Below are 17,353 nucleotides of genomic sequence, written 5' to 3'. Positions count from 1 at the left end.
TTAGGATTAATGCTGAAGGGCACCTTATCAGGGGAAAATGATACAGTCTTTCATTGCCAGCTCCCATTTCTATAGCATAAACCTGAATGGGCAACAAGTTTGGTCAACCAGCATATAAATAAGTTGTGTTACATACTAGAAATTACCAAATGAACAGACAGAGATGCTGATTAAGCCTATAGAAAATGTCTCTATGCTTCACAGTATGAGGGAAATATAGTTACACAAATACAGAGAAATTTCTAACTGTAATTTCTCCATTTGTATCAAAACAAAAGCTCTACAGGTTGTGAGACTCACTGTAAAAAAAGGCCCACTATGGGTCCATGCTGTCACGTAAGTACATTAAATATAAAGCTACAGCCAGTGGTTAGCTTAGCAATCACAATGCAAACGGGTAAACAGCTAACAGTGCTCTCTTTAAATGAGCCTTCCAGCACATCAAAGAGTCATTAAACATTAAGCTGACTGCTGGTTGTCAGTGAGAGATCTGTTGAGAAGACAACTTGAATTTTTCATCTATATTTCTTCCTTATGTCCTTTAAAGGTAGAGTAGGAGATTCCATTCTGATGCACTTTTTGTTAAATTAGTGTAACTTCTCTTTACAATCTGATAGCAACCAATTAGTTCGGCAGTTTCACATTAAAACGAAGAATATGAATCATCTGTGGAAGCTATAAAACACTAAAAACATCAGCCAATCCTCTGGGTGGACCCTGTGCAGATTATTGGCTGGTTGTCACTCTCTTCCTGCTCTGTGCACACCAGAGAGGTACGTGCATGACGGCTGAAGTCACAGACCGCAGCTCGTCTTCAGGTAATGTGATTGGGAGGCGTGGCTTCGGGGTGAGCTCGGAAAGAAAGAGGCGTGCATTTACTTTCAAAATCTGGATGACTCTCACTGAGTTTTCAAAATTTTAAATGGCCATTTAGATTTATCTGCAGTAAGTGAGATTGGTGTAAAATGGAGGTGAGCACTGCTTTGTTTACACCAGTGTTCATTAATTAAGGGCCCTAAAGTTCACTAATTGATGCATTATGTTTTTTTTTGCACCAAAACTTAGGTATAAAAAGAATTAAAAAAAAGGACCATTCAGCATTTTCTTTGTAGTAGTGTGCCTTGTGAGTATTTTTTGGCAGCACTAACTCACTTACTGAAGTCTCTTTTTCTCTGGCAGCTGATCCAAGCCAAGAAATCTGTCCAGCACTTAATCTGCAGAACAGCAAATCGTCTTTTTTGCGCTGCATGGATTCACATTGGTATCAGTCATCTCATGTTACTCTCTGCCAAAAAGTAACTAAATGTATTTAAACTATCCACATTTAGCAGCCAAGCTGCACTACATTATTTCTCTGTACTGAAGTCTCCTCAGCCAGATGTTCATGCTTTGTTGCCAGCTGTTTGCACACATAGGATCCTGTATTGGTAAGACACCTGTGTTGTCCTTTGTAAGACTGCAATTCTACTTAGTTTGGAGCTACTTGGCCACACAGTAGAAGGCTTCTACAGTAGAAGCCAAGAGCCTAATTGTCAACCTTTTGACACTGACAGCACCCTAAAATCATCAGTTCTTTACAAAACTATAGAACTATAATCCTTTGGGTTAAATAGGGCCTTTATACTGTGTTTGTAATAATTGACAAGAGCTGTTAAGCAGGTTGATTTGACTCCAGTCTTTCTTCATATCACATGGACAGAAAACATATAAAACCCAGCACGACTCCCAACTTCATCACAGACGTGTATTTATTTATGTGTATTTACGTCAGCACTGATCTCATTGAACTCCCCTGTCAAAGAGACAAACGGCGCTTTCTGCAGCTGTTTACAGTGACACTGCATGAATATACAGTATCCTAATCTGTATCCTGTCGACAGAGAGAGAGAGAGAGAACTGTGAACATTTCAGAGCTACAGGGAGTGTCAGTCCTATAGTGCTTCCTGAGGTCATGACTGTGGCGCCATCTTCCTCAGCAATCTGTTCCTGTGGCAGGCAGACTTTCAAGCTCCAAAGGTTAAGGAAGCTTTACATCTTCATGATCAGGACTGTCTGCACCTAAGGTTTTGCTAAATCTCTTTCTCCTGCAAGCAGCTGTCCAATCACATTACGGTTTTTTGGAAGCTGCTGCAAAGTAAACTGCAAATGTTGGCATGTCCATTCCTCCTTCTGTTTTAATTTATTTCAAGGCCAAGAAGCACATCGTTAACCATCTAGCAAAAATAAAACCAATTTAAAGCCTCACACACAAACTGCTGTCTGTCCTGAATGGCATCTAAGCACCAACTTCCAGCACCATGGAACAAAAACAAGAACTGCTCTTCCTCAAATGGCCACTTGAGGGACACCTCCATGTTAAAATATCAACTTTATAGCAGAAAAGGTTTATAGTCTTGAAAGAGAAAACACACACATACACAAACAAACAAATAATTTACCAGCTCATGACAAGTTTACACCTGCATGGATCATAACAAGGCTTAAATTTGTGTTTAATTAAGATCTCCCATAGTTCTAGGTGGGGGTCGTCCCAGGTCACCAGCTGCCTGCCTCATTCGCACCCACTTGGCAAAACTTCACTCATGCTTCACCTTTATAACCTTTTTATGACTAACCAAGAGTTAGGTGCAGGTCAACCCCCAGTGACCCAGTGAGTATTTAAAACTGACCCTTCAGGAAAACTCTAAGTAAAAAAATTACAGAAGGCTGATCCACATATATTGTATACAGGCAGATACTGAATATGTAGGACACCAGTTTTTTTTTTTAATCCATCCATGGGTTGAGGTTGGTTGCATAAACTGTTAGCTAGAGCTGATCGAATGTAGCTCTCCTGCATCTGTCTCAATCTTTTAAAACATATAAAGACTGGCTGGTTTGCAGAGCTGAGTCACTGTGCATGGACGGTTAATGTAATCTCACTTATTCAATCTGTCTGGAGACAGTCAGATAACAAGTTCCCATTTTTTTAAAAGGAAGTGTAAAGACTATTGTCATCAGCAGAGACCTGCAGCCCAACACAACTATCCACAGTGTCTACTCTGTCTTTAAACATTTACACTGTACCTCTGTTGGCCATGGCTGTCTCAATGATGTCCAGTGTTGGGTCATCTTCACAAAGGTCATAGGGCATGTTCCCATCAGAGTTGACTGCCAGCAGATCTGCACCACTGTGAGAGGAGGAGCAGATAAATAATTTAACAATACTGTCACAGTAATTTTAATAACAAATTCTCTAAATGCACAAAAATCATGAGGAAAAGTTTCAATATATTAACTTAATGGCACCATCTGTGATCCAAAAATAAGATCATAGTCAAACATGCTTGTATTTTATGTGAGACACAACAAAAGCAGAAAAAAGGCTGAGCTATGACTCAAAGTCTTGGACAGGAATGATGGAATAAATCTTAGTTAGAACATTAATTGATCATGCAAATCGAATTCTTTCAGCCCAGAACGAGTTGGCCTGCATAATTCAGTCATTTTTAATCAGTAACTTCACTGTGGATAATGAGTCCAAGAGACAACATGAGTAGTTTGACAAGTCCTTCAAGTCAACAGATTGCAGCAGTGTATCTGAATATTTTGTGTGTTTGTAGGTGTGTACAAGCTGTCATTCAGCCGTCATGTTCATAAGTAGAAACAATGTGTGTGTGTGTGTGTGTGTCCTCCTTGTACATGTTTGGCTATTATATCTTCATTAGGATGCAATTAAATCTTGAAAAAACTGCCCAATTAAATCCTAATTAGGCATGTCCACACTGAGCACAGTCATATGAGGCGCTTACCAGTATATTTATTTCATATATTTGCAGGTATGACATGTTATGGGGATAGTTTTACCTTTTGGTGTTTGCAATTTTGAAAATCATTTGCATATCATCATTACATGTCTGAAGGCTGGACATAATGTAATCTTTCTGCTTTTACACAAGAACAGAAAGCAGTGTCTTGTTTTTTTATTTTGTTTTTAAATTAAATGTGTCTTGATGCTCTTTTTATTATGGGTTTTGCCATCATCTTGACTGCTAGGTGCACTACCATCCTTCTATTTTCACTCCAGGTTGGATTCTCTTCTTTTTGGAACAGAAAAATCTAATTTCTCTTGCCTAGACTTCAATTAAAAAACAATTCCAGCTTGCCTTCTGTAGCCCACTAGAGACTGGGTTTGTACCAGAATACTTGTTGGTAAGGACAACAATAATACACATGTTAATTTCAGAGTGAGAACATGTTTTCCTCAGGATATTTCTTAGTGGAGGTGTTGACCCTCCCTCTCTGCTGGCAGCTCCAGTCCATCCATACTATACTTCTTCTCCACTTGATGTAAAATCTAATTAACAGATTAACTTGAGGTAATCAATGCATTGTGTCATTTGTCACTTCTTTTCCTTTCTTTGAATCCAAATCATCATAACCACAATGTAGCTATAGGAATCCGAAACTGTTCACCTGACGTTCACCTTTCAAGAAAATTTAACTACACATTGGGTGTGTCCGAAATCATTCACTCACTCCCTACTACCCATATGGGGAGTTCAGTGTAGGGCACCATATAGTGAACTCATTGGGAAAACATTTTCCTCCATGAATTATGTCATTGCTGTCGTAAATAAAACATGCCGTTCTCTGCGTTTTAAAAGAAACACAAGAGGTCATGTTACATTCGTTAAACAGAACATTGTATTTGCAAGACAAGTAACATGATTTCCATTCCCGTTCTTTGTGCAATACATGATGGTACATATCACTAACTGTAGTGACCATTGGATGGACACTGCTGTTCATGATGCATTGTGGGATACATTGAGGGCCCTATAGGGGGTCCTAAAATTTTCATTACACATTCAGACAGCACTACAAAATGGCAAAGGCACTATATAGGGCCATATAGTGATTATATGGCCCTATATTAGCACTGCATTTCCTTATTTCCATTTCCACCCAAAAACATTAGTGATTGGTCAGAAAAAAAATAAAAATAAAATTAGCTTCCAACATGATCTGCTCAGTTTCAGCCTCCAGGGTCTGAAGTGTAAGAAGTAAACAGACAGTCGACACAGCAGCTTTAAAACCCCGCTGACTTGCATTCTGTCTGCACATGTAACATAACAGCTTAACCAGGGCTCGGCAGCGCAGGCTGTGGTGGAGGCTCTGTATTTGCACTACAAAGGCTTAAATCAAATCTTTGGGTGGATACTGTCAAGATCGAGACTGCACTTCACAACTGATTTTTTAAAAACGACCTAAGCTGGTCAGAGTACTTACTGTGCAATAAGTATCTTGACCAGTCCGGCGTGGCCGCAGGTGGCAGCAGCGTGCAGCGGTGTCCATAGTTCATTGTCCTGAGCGTTAACACTGGCTCCTCGGTCCAGCAGGATTTTGACCATCTCGTCATAGTTGTCTATACAACACTGTATAAAGAGAGAGAGGGGGAGGAGGACGGAGAGGGGGGTAGATTTGGTTCAGCTTGGATACATACAGTAATATTTAATGGCCTGATGACTTAAAACCCTGGAACAGAGACAGAAATGACAGATGGAGGTAAAAAGTGAGGATGAAGGGATAAAAAAAGTTAACACTACACAGTCTGTGGCTGCTCTAACAAACTGATACAGCTTCTTCCTGCTGGCTGAAAAGGAGCTCGACATATAATTCATACTGTGAGTACTCAGCTGTGCTGCGCTGGCGTTGTACACTTCAGCACCTTAATCAGTGCGAGAAAGCACTGAAAAGAGACTCATTTGTCACCAAGAGCACAGACAAACAAGAAGCCCGTAAAGAAGTCGAGCTGAAGGCATATAGGCAGCAAAAACTGAGAGCACATTAGGCCAGTTTAGACACAGTCATTCTGAAATCTCAGCCACTGTGTGGGCTGTTCCCTGGATCTGAGACAAAACTGGAAATGCACCCACAACTCACACCCTTCCACAGAGACAAAGACTGAGAGGGACAGAGAGCATTTTCCTTGTTAAACTGGGTGTGATTATAGGGTGGAGAGGACAGAGAATTTTTTCCATGAAAATCATACTGCAATCCAGCTGATGTCAGACAAACAGCAGTTTTCTCCATCAGAGCTAATTGGAGTGAGTGTGGTAGCAGTGCCATGCTGAACAAAGACACAGAATGCAAAGGGCACACGAGAATTACTTTGTCACAGTAGGAGGGTCAGATATAATCAGAAAACAGGCAGAGTTAGAGTAAAAGCCTTGTTTTCACATTCTGAGAAGGCCACAGCTGTATTTGTGCCAGACCTGAATCATGACATCTTTAATCAAACCTCACATCAAACATGTTCCCAGAAACGCCTTCGTGTTTTTTTTAAACCAAAGAGCCCCTACACCTCTGCGACATGCTGCTGCTGTGTGTTCCCTCCCTGTTTTGAAAATGAAAACAGCACATCTGTCACAATAAAATGCAAAATCTCTTCTGACAAAATGACTGCTGATAATCTCATCACAAAGCCTGAGTGTACTTTACTGAAGACTGACAAACAATGAGAGGAAAACAGAAAAAAGTGATCGGCGGCCAACAGAAACCAAATAAAGATAGCAGGGAATAAAAGAACCACATAAATACACCCCATTCTGTAAACCGCTTATGCCGCTTAAGACTTTATGGAAAGCAGCCTATCCCAGCATGCATTGTGACAGAGACAGGAAACACCCTATCACAAGCCTGCTGCAAGCCAGAACTTTAGGACAGACAACCATTTCCAAGTGATCCAATTGTACTCGTCTATGAGTTTGTATTAGTAACATTGTAGGCATGACATAAGCTTTCCGGTGCAGAAGCAAGAGAAATGGAGGCCTCGCCAGCATTATTTTAACACCTATTTGATCAAAGCCGGTTTCAACTTGTATGTGATTATAGTATAGTACATTCTAAATGTCGTGTCTGGCTCCCAGCTTGACATTCTCTGTCTTCATGTTGCTCTCATACATCTAATATAATTTACTTTGGCGATTACTTGTTTGTTTGCACATGCTTCAAAGAAACTCAACTCTAATATTGATTCATTTGTCAACCAACACTTTGTGTTGTGTCACCAGCTTCTCAAATGTGAGAGTTTTCTGCCGATATTAAATGTTTGAGGGTTTTAATTAATGTCACTCCTCCGTGAGAGCAGACACTGTGAGGAAAATGAAAGCACTGAAAACCATCCTTTTCTTCAGACTCTTGTCAATTATGTGTAACATGGTCGCTGGAGCATAAAATGACCTTTGCTTCCTGACTGCACATGAAAATGAACTGACAGAAACAGGAGGCGGTGTAAAGCAGTTAATTGGGCACAAGTAGAGTATAAAGTGACGATACTGTATCTTGATACAAACTCACTTAGTATAAATACTTTATATTTGCTCTGTTTACACTGTCCTCAACCCAGCTGACAATGAATAACAGAAGGAATGTTTTTCATACAGAATATGCAAACAAGTTAAAAAGCAATGAGAAGACACTTTGTTTTCGTAGCTCTATCTATAAGATGAGCTTAAGTGCTCTGATCTCTGTTTCTGCTATCTGAAAGATTAAGTGAGACAACAATAGAGGCTCAAACATGATTATAAACCTACTGGATAGAAATTCCACGAAATGCAGAGAGACTGCAGACTGTAATCTTCAGCTTCCTGTGAACAACATTTCCATTTAGCTCCAGCATTTATATACAGTTTAGAAAACTAACCCTACTTCTAATAAAAAACAGCTCAGTACATTTGTGCCTGATGGCTCAGCTACACTGTACATCCCTTCTTTTTCTCCATCACCTGTACTCCATCTCTAACTCCACCTCCCTGCTTCCTGATCAAGCTTAAACAACAAAGCCATGTGCATCATTTTGTATCTTTAAACATCTAAACACGTCAGCTCTAAAACAAGAGTGCTGGTGGGTGGTGAGTACATAAATTCATATATAACACAGGAGAGGAAATGAAATTACTGCACAGATGCAAAGGACAGATAAGAAGAAAATAGATGCACAAATGCTGACTGGAAACACCACAGGCTGACAGACACATCCTGTGGGCAAAGACTGATCTAAGGTTAAGATTAAAATTTTCCTCAACAAATAAAGAAAGGTTAAAATTATCAAACAAACCTTCAGTGTGAGAACGGAGAGTCAGTTTTATTTCTACACCTGCATGATAATTCTACCTGCCCATTGGAGATAACTGATACTGGGTTATGAGCTGAAGCAGCTTCTTATACGCCTCAAGAGACAAAGATTCAGATCTCAGGACAATTTTGTGTGAAATAGAAGTTTCACCAGAAAGAAAATACAACAGCTGGGCTGTAACAGACAGGGTTAGACATCCTTCCTTTCAATTTTAGCATCAAAATAGATTTATTTTTTGAGGCTCAGTGACATCAAAGTGAAAAATGGTTGCATTATATATGCAACATATTTCAATGCCCGAGTGAAACTATAGTTGTGGATGCAGCTATTAAAACATTTTGTTCATTTGACGCACTTCTGCTACTGCTCAAAAATACGCATATCTGTAGTTTAAACCCAAAAGCAAAATAATAACTTTGGTAAAATGTCAAATTAAACATCAGGTGAAAAAAATGGCAATAATCTCAGTTTACTGGACTCACCAGTCTATAAAAACTCATATTGTAAGTCTTAAATTGAATACTACTTCTTTACATGATGTCGTGCCAAATAATTTTCAAGATTACGGGTGAATCTGTGATATGTATATAAGCAGAAAGAGAGCCTGGTTTTAAAAGGAGGCATAAAAATAAAAAGGAATACATGAAGGCTGAAGTCTAGGGATTCAGAGCACAGGAGGAGGTGAGCTCAGAGGGTTTGTTTTTTTTATAATGCTAATTTCTTCTATAGAAATCTGATATATATTGTCGATTTTTTTCAGCATATATTTAACTTGATTACATTTACTGTTAGTGATACTCAGATAGAATTAACAGGAAAGAATAATATGTCTATGTCCCTGCAAAAAGCAGAAGTGGTATTCTGTGGAGGCTGCTTTAAACGAGTCAACTACTTCCTCTGGTGATAGAAAAGAAACAGATTAAGAGGAAAACACAAGACGAATATGACGCATTTCTATCATTGAACGTGGGTGGGTGCATGTATGAAATTGGTAATTGAGAGAAGAAGTTATGGATTTCATTTTCAGCCTGGTGGAAGGAAAGCTTGAGGATACAATTTAAATAAAAAAAGAACCATGTCATAGAATTGACAAAAACAAGAGACTTGAGCTTGTCAAAGACATCCACCGATTGCATTAGCTCACCTCCAAAGCTCACGCCTGCAGCAGTGGCATGACAGATGTCATCAGAACCAAACCTAAGGGGCTGCAACCTACACACCAGCTAACAACTAATCTCCTAACCTCCTTCTGAATAAACCCACACACTTCAGCCCACCTGCTAGCAAACCACTAGGCTAAACTTGTAGCTTTTCCTGTGGAAAAGAAACACACACATACTTGCATCCACGAGCTAACTAGCTACTAAACTAAAGACAATGAAGCAAGTAGGGAAATAATGTGCCATTCATGATGAGCATTCTCACATGGATGGGAGTGTGGCTCAGACAAAGGTCCAGTTTATGTGCCTGTGTGGCTTCAAAACAACAGCAACAGTCATGCAGGGAAACGTCAGTGGGCAGAAAGGACTGCAGTCTGGGTTAAAGAGCAAAATGACAACAAGATTTTTAATTCTCAATGGCTGGAATTTGATAAGTGTGAATGCAAATAGGGCTGGCAGTGAAACTGTAATTTAATTGAGGGGGTTAAGTAAGCAAGAATGACTAGCAGGTGGCTCGGAGTACAGCTGGGATCGCAGGAGGTTAGAGGTTAAAAGGAGCTTTAAATTTTAGGAGAGCTGAACAAACCGATGCAAAATATGAAGAGTGTCAAAGCACTGAGATGTCAGGTGGTGGGTATTAAACCTAAAAAGCTAAATGAATCGAATAAAGGCCATGCAAGCAGCTGTGTACCTGCAGCTCTAACATTTTTTAAACCACTGCCGCATGTCATTTCCTTTCCCCTCCACACACTACGAAGCAACACTAAATCACATCCTATGACAGCATATTAATAACAAAAAATGGTGGCTATCACTGAATTTTGGAAGCGAAGACAGGCAGACCTGAAAGATGCACAACTTCCCAGCCCGACAAGATCAAATCCCTGCAACACAAGTATCACTTCAGTAGGCCCTGTGTCCATCTTTGCATAAATATTTGAGTGGTTGAATCACAGCAGCAGCAAATGTTTTTAAATGTGACTCTGTGGATGTTCTGGGTCATTGTGCCCACTCAGCCACACCAACGTCCCTGAAGCAAAAACACAGGAGCTCAGAGAACAGCTGTGACTCCCACAAATATGGGACAACACGAGGCAGGTGTGTTTGGAAGCATCTGCAGGCAAGGAGATTGTCTCCCTCAGCCCCATCTGAGAACTTTCAAACCAAAAATATCCAACTACAATAACTACAATAAGTCTTTCTGTCTGAGAAAATCTAAAAAAAAGCTTCTTCTTATAGGAAAGCTGAAGGAGCTGCTGGTATGAACAGTGCCTGAGTCCACACACACATGTATGTGCGTCTTTTGTGGTGTGTTGGACTGTAGGTGGTCGTTGTTTCAGCAGCAAGACAGATGGCGATGAAAAAAAAACTGCAAAGGTGAGATGAGGAGATGGATTTAATTAGGAAAACCCAAAAATTAAGATATAAAGTCTTTATTATAGAGCTTTAAAGGTGCTGGGAGGCAGAAATCGCTTGCTTTGGACAGAGCCAAGCTGTTTTAGTTTTCAGTCTTCAAGTTAATTAAGCAGCAGCCGGCAGGAGTTCCTCATTTAACACAAACACAAGAGAAGCATTAACAGACGGGAGAAGTTCATCCCTTCTGATGGACTACATGAAACCTTATTTAAAAAAACACCCAATTTATGGTATACGTACAGTCGTAGGGTATAGTACAGTACAATAGGGCTACAATGCTGCAGACTATAAGTATAAATCACTGCATAAAGTGAAACTTGTCTAACAGTATAATTACACTTTCATCTGATGCAGGCTGATGCAGAGTGGCTGAAAGTTATTCCTGGTAGAACAACTCTTCATTTACTGTCTGAGCCCTCATGTTTCCAGCAGAGGGGTTTCATTGTAATAAAAGAGGATGTGTTTTTGTGATGCCGGGCTGATGGCAGCAGAGCGTTACATACAGTATAACAACCAAGGTCATCAAGGTGCTTCCATGAACCATTTATGGAATAGACAGGTGTGTATAGGTGTGTGTGGGTCTGTGTGGTACATACAGTGACCCTGCAAGCCATCTGCTGATTAATAGCTCATATCAGTGAGGCGAGGCCAGTCCTGGACAGGTATGACATCTCATTTAGAGAAACACCATCACCACCTCGTTCCATTTATCTCACCTCCTGTCATGTGACGTGTGTGTGTTTGTGTGTGTGCATGCACCGCTGATATGATCCACTTTTTCACATGTACTTTTTGTCAGCTAGCTTTTTAAAATCAAGACACAACATGCTGGTTAAAGGAATATGAATGCACATGTGTGTATGTGTGTGTTTTTGTGATATATCCTCATCCACCTGTGTGTGTGTGTACAGTGGTATTTGTGTCACAGCAGGAGTGTAAAGGTCTCATCTTGAAGACAGTGTGCAGGCTGACCCATCCAAATAGCAGATTATCAGGTGCACACACATTGAAAGCCAAAAGGTCATTGTGATCTCTTGGCAGCACACCACTTTTAAAACACCAGCCACACCGGTGGTGACTGATGGACTTCAATTTTCTCTTCGCCTCTTCATTTCGCTGCCTCGCAGCAGGAGCCTGAACATTAGGCTCCGAACAATCAAGGGGGAAAGAGTGCTGTGTTAGCTGAGGCAGAGAGAGCACAGACTGTCAGTGGGATAGAGACAGAGCAGAGAGTTATTTTGAGATGTTTATAAATGAAGAGCAATCCTTTAGGAAGTGAGATTTTTATTTTATATTAAAATGTGGTTCCACTTTTTAAGAAAAGTTTGATGTCTTCATCTGTAAACAACTCCATTCCTGCCCATTAAAATGCCGCCCAGCTCCTTAGGGACAGAAATTAAAGCTTCTCTACTGTTTAAATTTTAGTTTAGGAGCAACAAACAAAATGCTGCAGTCAGCTAATGCAGCGCTGCCGTGGACATCCTGCTGCAGGACAAGTCTTACTTCATAGAACATTTTTAAAACAAATGTTTTAAGGAAGAAAATCACTATATTAATTACTGCACAGATCACAGTGAAAAGAGACATGCAGCACTGATTTAGTTCGAGGTGGAAGCTTTGATTATCATGTCAGTAATGGTTCTAATTAGGAAGTGAAAATAGGCATGATATCTTCTATCAGCTTCCTACATCAAAATGAACTAATTTTCTCCTAATACTGAACTCATTTCCTCACTATTAAACATTTTTTCAGTGTCAGAAAACCAACACTGAAGCTCTGCACAAGGCCCTTAATTTCTACCTTTAATCAGGAAGTTATTTAATTATGGTTCAACAAAGACGGAGCTGCTGATGGCAAAGTTAAGACTTCAGTTGTGAGGTTTTGCTTCAGTCAAGAGTTAAAAATACCACAACCCATGAGTGATGCCTTTTTTTGTTAAAAGGATTGCGCTTACTGTATAAAGTGCTTTTAACTAACAAAGACCAACTGGAGGTCGGTATGTCTGTTCTTCGCTCCAGCCAACTTGATATCTGATCTTGAGGAGTATCGTGCTTGTTGTTTAGATGAGCGATCCCCTGTGATGATTTCACCACAGTACATCTTCATGCTCGGTTTAGTTCCAGCGTTTACCTCAAATAACCTCTGGATTGCTCATCTTAGGTATTAGTGAGCCTTTTCAATCACTGTATACTACACTTGTTTTGTTCTACTTTAATCCCATTAAAAATGTTTCACAATAAAAGCCTGTTACTGTTTACTCTTTTAATTTGAAACTCACAGGAAGTGAGTAAAAACATACTTGTACCCAATCATACTCATCAAGCGAAGGGAATCAAAAATAAAAAGGTGCATTATATAATGGTCTCAAGGTTCAAAAAGACCAGAGGGACAAACAGGGTGGTGGGAGGTGGAAACCCATGATCCTACCTGGTGCAGTGCGGTGAGGCCGTCTTCATTGCAGAGGTCTGGACTCACATTGTTCTTCAGCAGGTAACGAACTATTGAAAAATGAGAAAAAAAAACATGTTTCACTTAACTTCAGGAGATTTTTCAGTTAAAACATTAAACCAGACTTAGAGGTCTCGCTTCACTGCATGCATCACTTCCATTTTAGAAATAGAGAATTGAAACGTCTTCACTCTGCTCTCTCCACTTGTGGGTTAAGAGGCACATGTGTTGCATGATAATTCTGCTGTTCTCTTATGATCAATAGGATGCCCTGCCTGCTGCAAACAAAACAATATAGATGTGACCTAATTTCTCTAAATTGCTCGCATAGCCTGCAGGTGCACCTTAACCTTTTGTTAGCCTGTGACATCAACAATCAATCTGAAATGCATTAATCACACTGCATCATGGAAATGCATCTCTGCAGGTACTCCAATCTCTCAAATTATCAGCACTGCCAGGATGTTACCCAACTGCCCTTGAAAAATATGGATGAATGTGTGAGGCGGTGAAGGGGGGGGGGATTTCTGATAGAGGATGATGTAATGATGCCTGGGATTATGCTGTTTGTCTGCCTTGTAGTCCAAACAGATAAAACCCTCTGCCTGAACCCTAATTCACAGTATATCAGTTCTCACAGACGGCATGCTGGACAGATGCCTGGCTGCTAAACCTGAGCAGGAAGTGGTGGTGGCACGTAGGGCTCCTCTCTACGTCAACATTATCCCATTTTTGGCAGTGTTTCTATCTGCCTTTATTTCATAGAGACAAAAAAAAACACACAGAGCTGGTGGATAAATCAGGTTATGACGCTGAAAGAGAGACGAGGGAGATTTGGCATGATAATTATCACATCTGTCCCCTCGACTGGCAGCAAAAATAGGCCTGGACACGCTCACTAGATGCACATATGGAACACGCAAAAAACACACCAGTATGTGTGTATATTTGTTATACATGTTTTCATACAAATGCAAAAAAAAAATCTATGCATATTTGTGCAGATGTATTGCAGGAGTTAAGTGTCTCTTTAGGTAGGTGAAACTTATGTTGTGGCTTTCATAAGAGGCTCAATTTGACCAAATACATGCCATAATATTAGTGATAAGCATTACATACGTGATCTGTTGTATTGTATGTATGTAACAATACAGTTAAAAAACACACATGTTTCCAGATGTTTATTTTAGAAAAAATAGATCCTATCTTATCTCCATTCATTCTGCAGACTGCTCATCCTATCAGGAAACAACAAGGGAGTCAGAGAGGCCAGGCCTCCCTGTCTCCATAAACTTCCTCCTGCTCTTTTTGGTGCTCCAAGACCAGCTACAAGATACAATCCTGCACGTGCCCGGGGCCCTCTACCAAACTAACCTGGTGAAAAGTCTAAAGGAAGGAACCTCATAGGGGCCTCCTCATTGAGTGGAGAATGACCTTAACTGGCTTCTTTCTGTGTGGGGAAACAACAGATCTACAGCACTTTAAGCCTTTTTTAGATTACAAAACTTCTATGAGTACCATCACAGGTAATTTGAGAGCTTTGTACCGTGATCTTATCCCAGTTTGCAATTATGCACAATGTAATTACAACGTTCCAAATCGACATAATGACATTCAAACAAACTGAAATCTACCACTGCTGTCATCTGTCTCACAGGTGTTCCATTAAATCCACATGAGATCACATGTTTGTTTCCCACATTAGACAGAAGATGGCTCCATGTTTGGTCATCTGATGCAGGTCAGAGAAACATCATGCATTAAATTATAGAACATGTTAGATTTATTGCCAGAGACAAGTCTTTACTGCATTACTTTTAATTGTAAAGTCAATTCTAATGTGTTCATACAGGAACATGTGAAAAAAACATGCAAAAGGTACCTGCCTACCTCAATAAGGAAAAGCAGCCTGATTATAACCTGAGAGGAAAAATGTGGACAAAACAGTTTTTATCAGCTTCTCTGCTCTGCATTATTCCAGGACACTATTTAAGAGACCCAGTGCTGCATCTATGTGGCGGTTTGTTTTCAACCTGCATCTCTCAGCAACCTCTAAGCACCTCTTTGTGATAAAAAGCAGTATGTTTGGGAGGATCTGCACCTGGCATCTTTCAGCAGAAATCCTTCCAAAGTTAAAAACAGTACGAGCTCCCGGAGGGCTTCCGATGATATGAACTGCATTTTTTATGACAGCTGATAAAGACAGAGGAGACAAGGTGTGCTAGGGAGGGAGCAGTTGGGACAACAAGGTGAAGACCGAGCAGGAGAAAGTTTAGTGTTTAGGTGATGGCTAAATTGAAGCGCAATAACAGTAGCTGGGTATTGTAGAAGCATATTGTACACTGTGTGAAATCTGACTGATCGAGTGCCTTTTCTACCACAAAGCACAACGATGGAAGTGCAGCCATTATCAACCAAATTCTCTGAAGTCTGCATCTAACAGACTCTGAAAAGGCCTTTTGACACCCGTCACTGTCAAAGTCCAACTCTGCTTTTTCACTAACAGAAAATATCTGTTTCGCCGCCCTCAACTACAAAGAAGGACGGCACAGAGCAGTCACCTCTCACCACCCACTGTCTTTAAACTCAAAGGCCACCAGACACCACACAGAACAAGGTCCTGCAGCTTTGAGCTCTCTCAGCTAAAGGAAAAAAGTGAAAAAATATTACGCCGAGTGCTGAAAGAATTGGCCCTCAAGGTTATAAAGTGTAAGCTCAGCCTCGCTGCCTCCTGTAAATGTCACACACCATCTTTGCTTTCCTCTGTGTGTGCAGTGCCACGTTATACATCTGCCTGGATCGTAAATATCATTCAAAGAGAAGCTTCAGAACTAACATAACCTTCATAACTGACATTTGCTAGATCCTCTGTGTGATCCTCTGTATATTAGATTTATCTAGCAGAATAATTATTGTGTAGTGCTATTGTAAGTGCAGATACAGTTTATTTAGAGCTGTTCATTCACATGATATATATTCATTTATTTGTTTACCAAAGTTCTAAATATTTTCAAAGCCATTTCATCACATACATGACGCCATCAATACTTGTGGTGCTTGTTACAAAAGATGCTCCAAAGTCATTGTTTAAACAGGAGCCCCTGGTTTTCAAACATTTTCAGTCGCTATTTACTTTCCAAGCAAACTTGATAACAAATTAGGATAAATGGATGATGATACGTGTCCTGATCCGTTCCAACTGTTGGCACATGACAAAAATGAACTTAACAAAAGCTGTAGTGGCACCATTTATTTTATTTGTTTATATAGGGAGATAAAATACCCAGTAACTGACTCAACAAATGTCAGATCCATTTTTACATCTCACCACTTCCTGACAGGCTTTTTTTTTTCTTCATTGACAATTCGTGTTTAATGTGCCTGATTCACTTTTGCAACTTTACGCTTTCTTTCTTTCTTCGTAGCAAATGAGTCACTACACCAATGACTCACAGTCAGGATATGACGACTCCACAGCTGTAGAGAGAGGATTTCAGGAAGTCATGAAAGGATTCTTTATTGATTTTCCACAGTCGACATTCACCTTCTTTCACATTCAGGGATTTAGGGATTTCAGATACAGTCGCAGACAGCAGCAGCAGCAAGGAGTTCAGTCAGACAGCTGGCACACATACATTATGACTATTTTGATTAGGTGAATGCAACTTTTAAGGACCTCTCCTATGACTAATGTTTTGAAAAAGGGGTCAACAAGGCCGGAGTGGACATTCATGTAGCCACCAATTTGTTGTGTTTGCTCAGCCAGAAGCTATGAGGCAAACAACCAAACCAAAATAAATACATGAGCTGCTCTTCTGCCTCATTTATGCCAAAAAATAAATAAATAAATCAGCATATGCACACATGTCAAGGCCTCATTTCAAACACAAACAAAATGGGCATATGGAACGTCAAGTCCATCATTACATCAGATGTTCTGCTAACATACTGCAAATGTTTCCACTGAGAGTCTTGGCTAAGGCAGCTTGTCTTTTACCTTCAGGCTGCACCTGTCATGCACTTCTAATCCAATAATTTCCTTCTTTGTAGTGGTGAATTTCCTGCATGCTCTCTATAAGGTGGTATGACAGGCAAACATCATTTCTTTTTCACTCAGCACAACAAGAAATATTTTGTCTGACCAGCAGAGCCTGGTACAACCCAGACAGAGAGACAGTTTTTTATGATGTCAAGTAAATACTGCAGCTT

The 17,353-nt window shown here is 40.1% G+C and overlaps 1 protein-coding gene across 7 annotated transcripts in view; it reads right to left on the bottom strand.

The window, feature by feature from the left end:
• Nucleotides 1–17,353, bottom strand: part of ppp1r16b (protein phosphatase 1, regulatory subunit 16B) — a 69,699-nt gene that overhangs the window by 10,296 nt on the left and 42,050 nt on the right. For all 7 annotated transcript variants that reach the window (XM_028406783.1, XM_028406778.1, XM_028406784.1 and 4 more), the window contains 3 exons: nt 13,124–13,194; nt 5,272–5,417; nt 3,067–3,170 (listed from right to left, as the gene is read on the bottom strand). In XM_028406783.1, coding sequence (XP_028262584.1) covers nt 3,067–3,170; nt 5,272–5,417; nt 13,124–13,194 — 321 coding nt within the window. The remainder of the gene's footprint in view (nt 1–3,066; nt 3,171–5,271; nt 5,418–13,123; nt 13,195–17,353) is intronic.

This window comes from Parambassis ranga, chromosome 5, assembly GCF_900634625.1.
Source record: "Parambassis ranga chromosome 5, fParRan2.1, whole genome shotgun sequence".
Taxonomy (NCBI): domain Eukaryota; kingdom Metazoa; phylum Chordata; class Actinopteri; family Ambassidae; genus Parambassis; species Parambassis ranga.
This window is presented reverse-complemented; position numbering and strand designations above follow the sequence as displayed.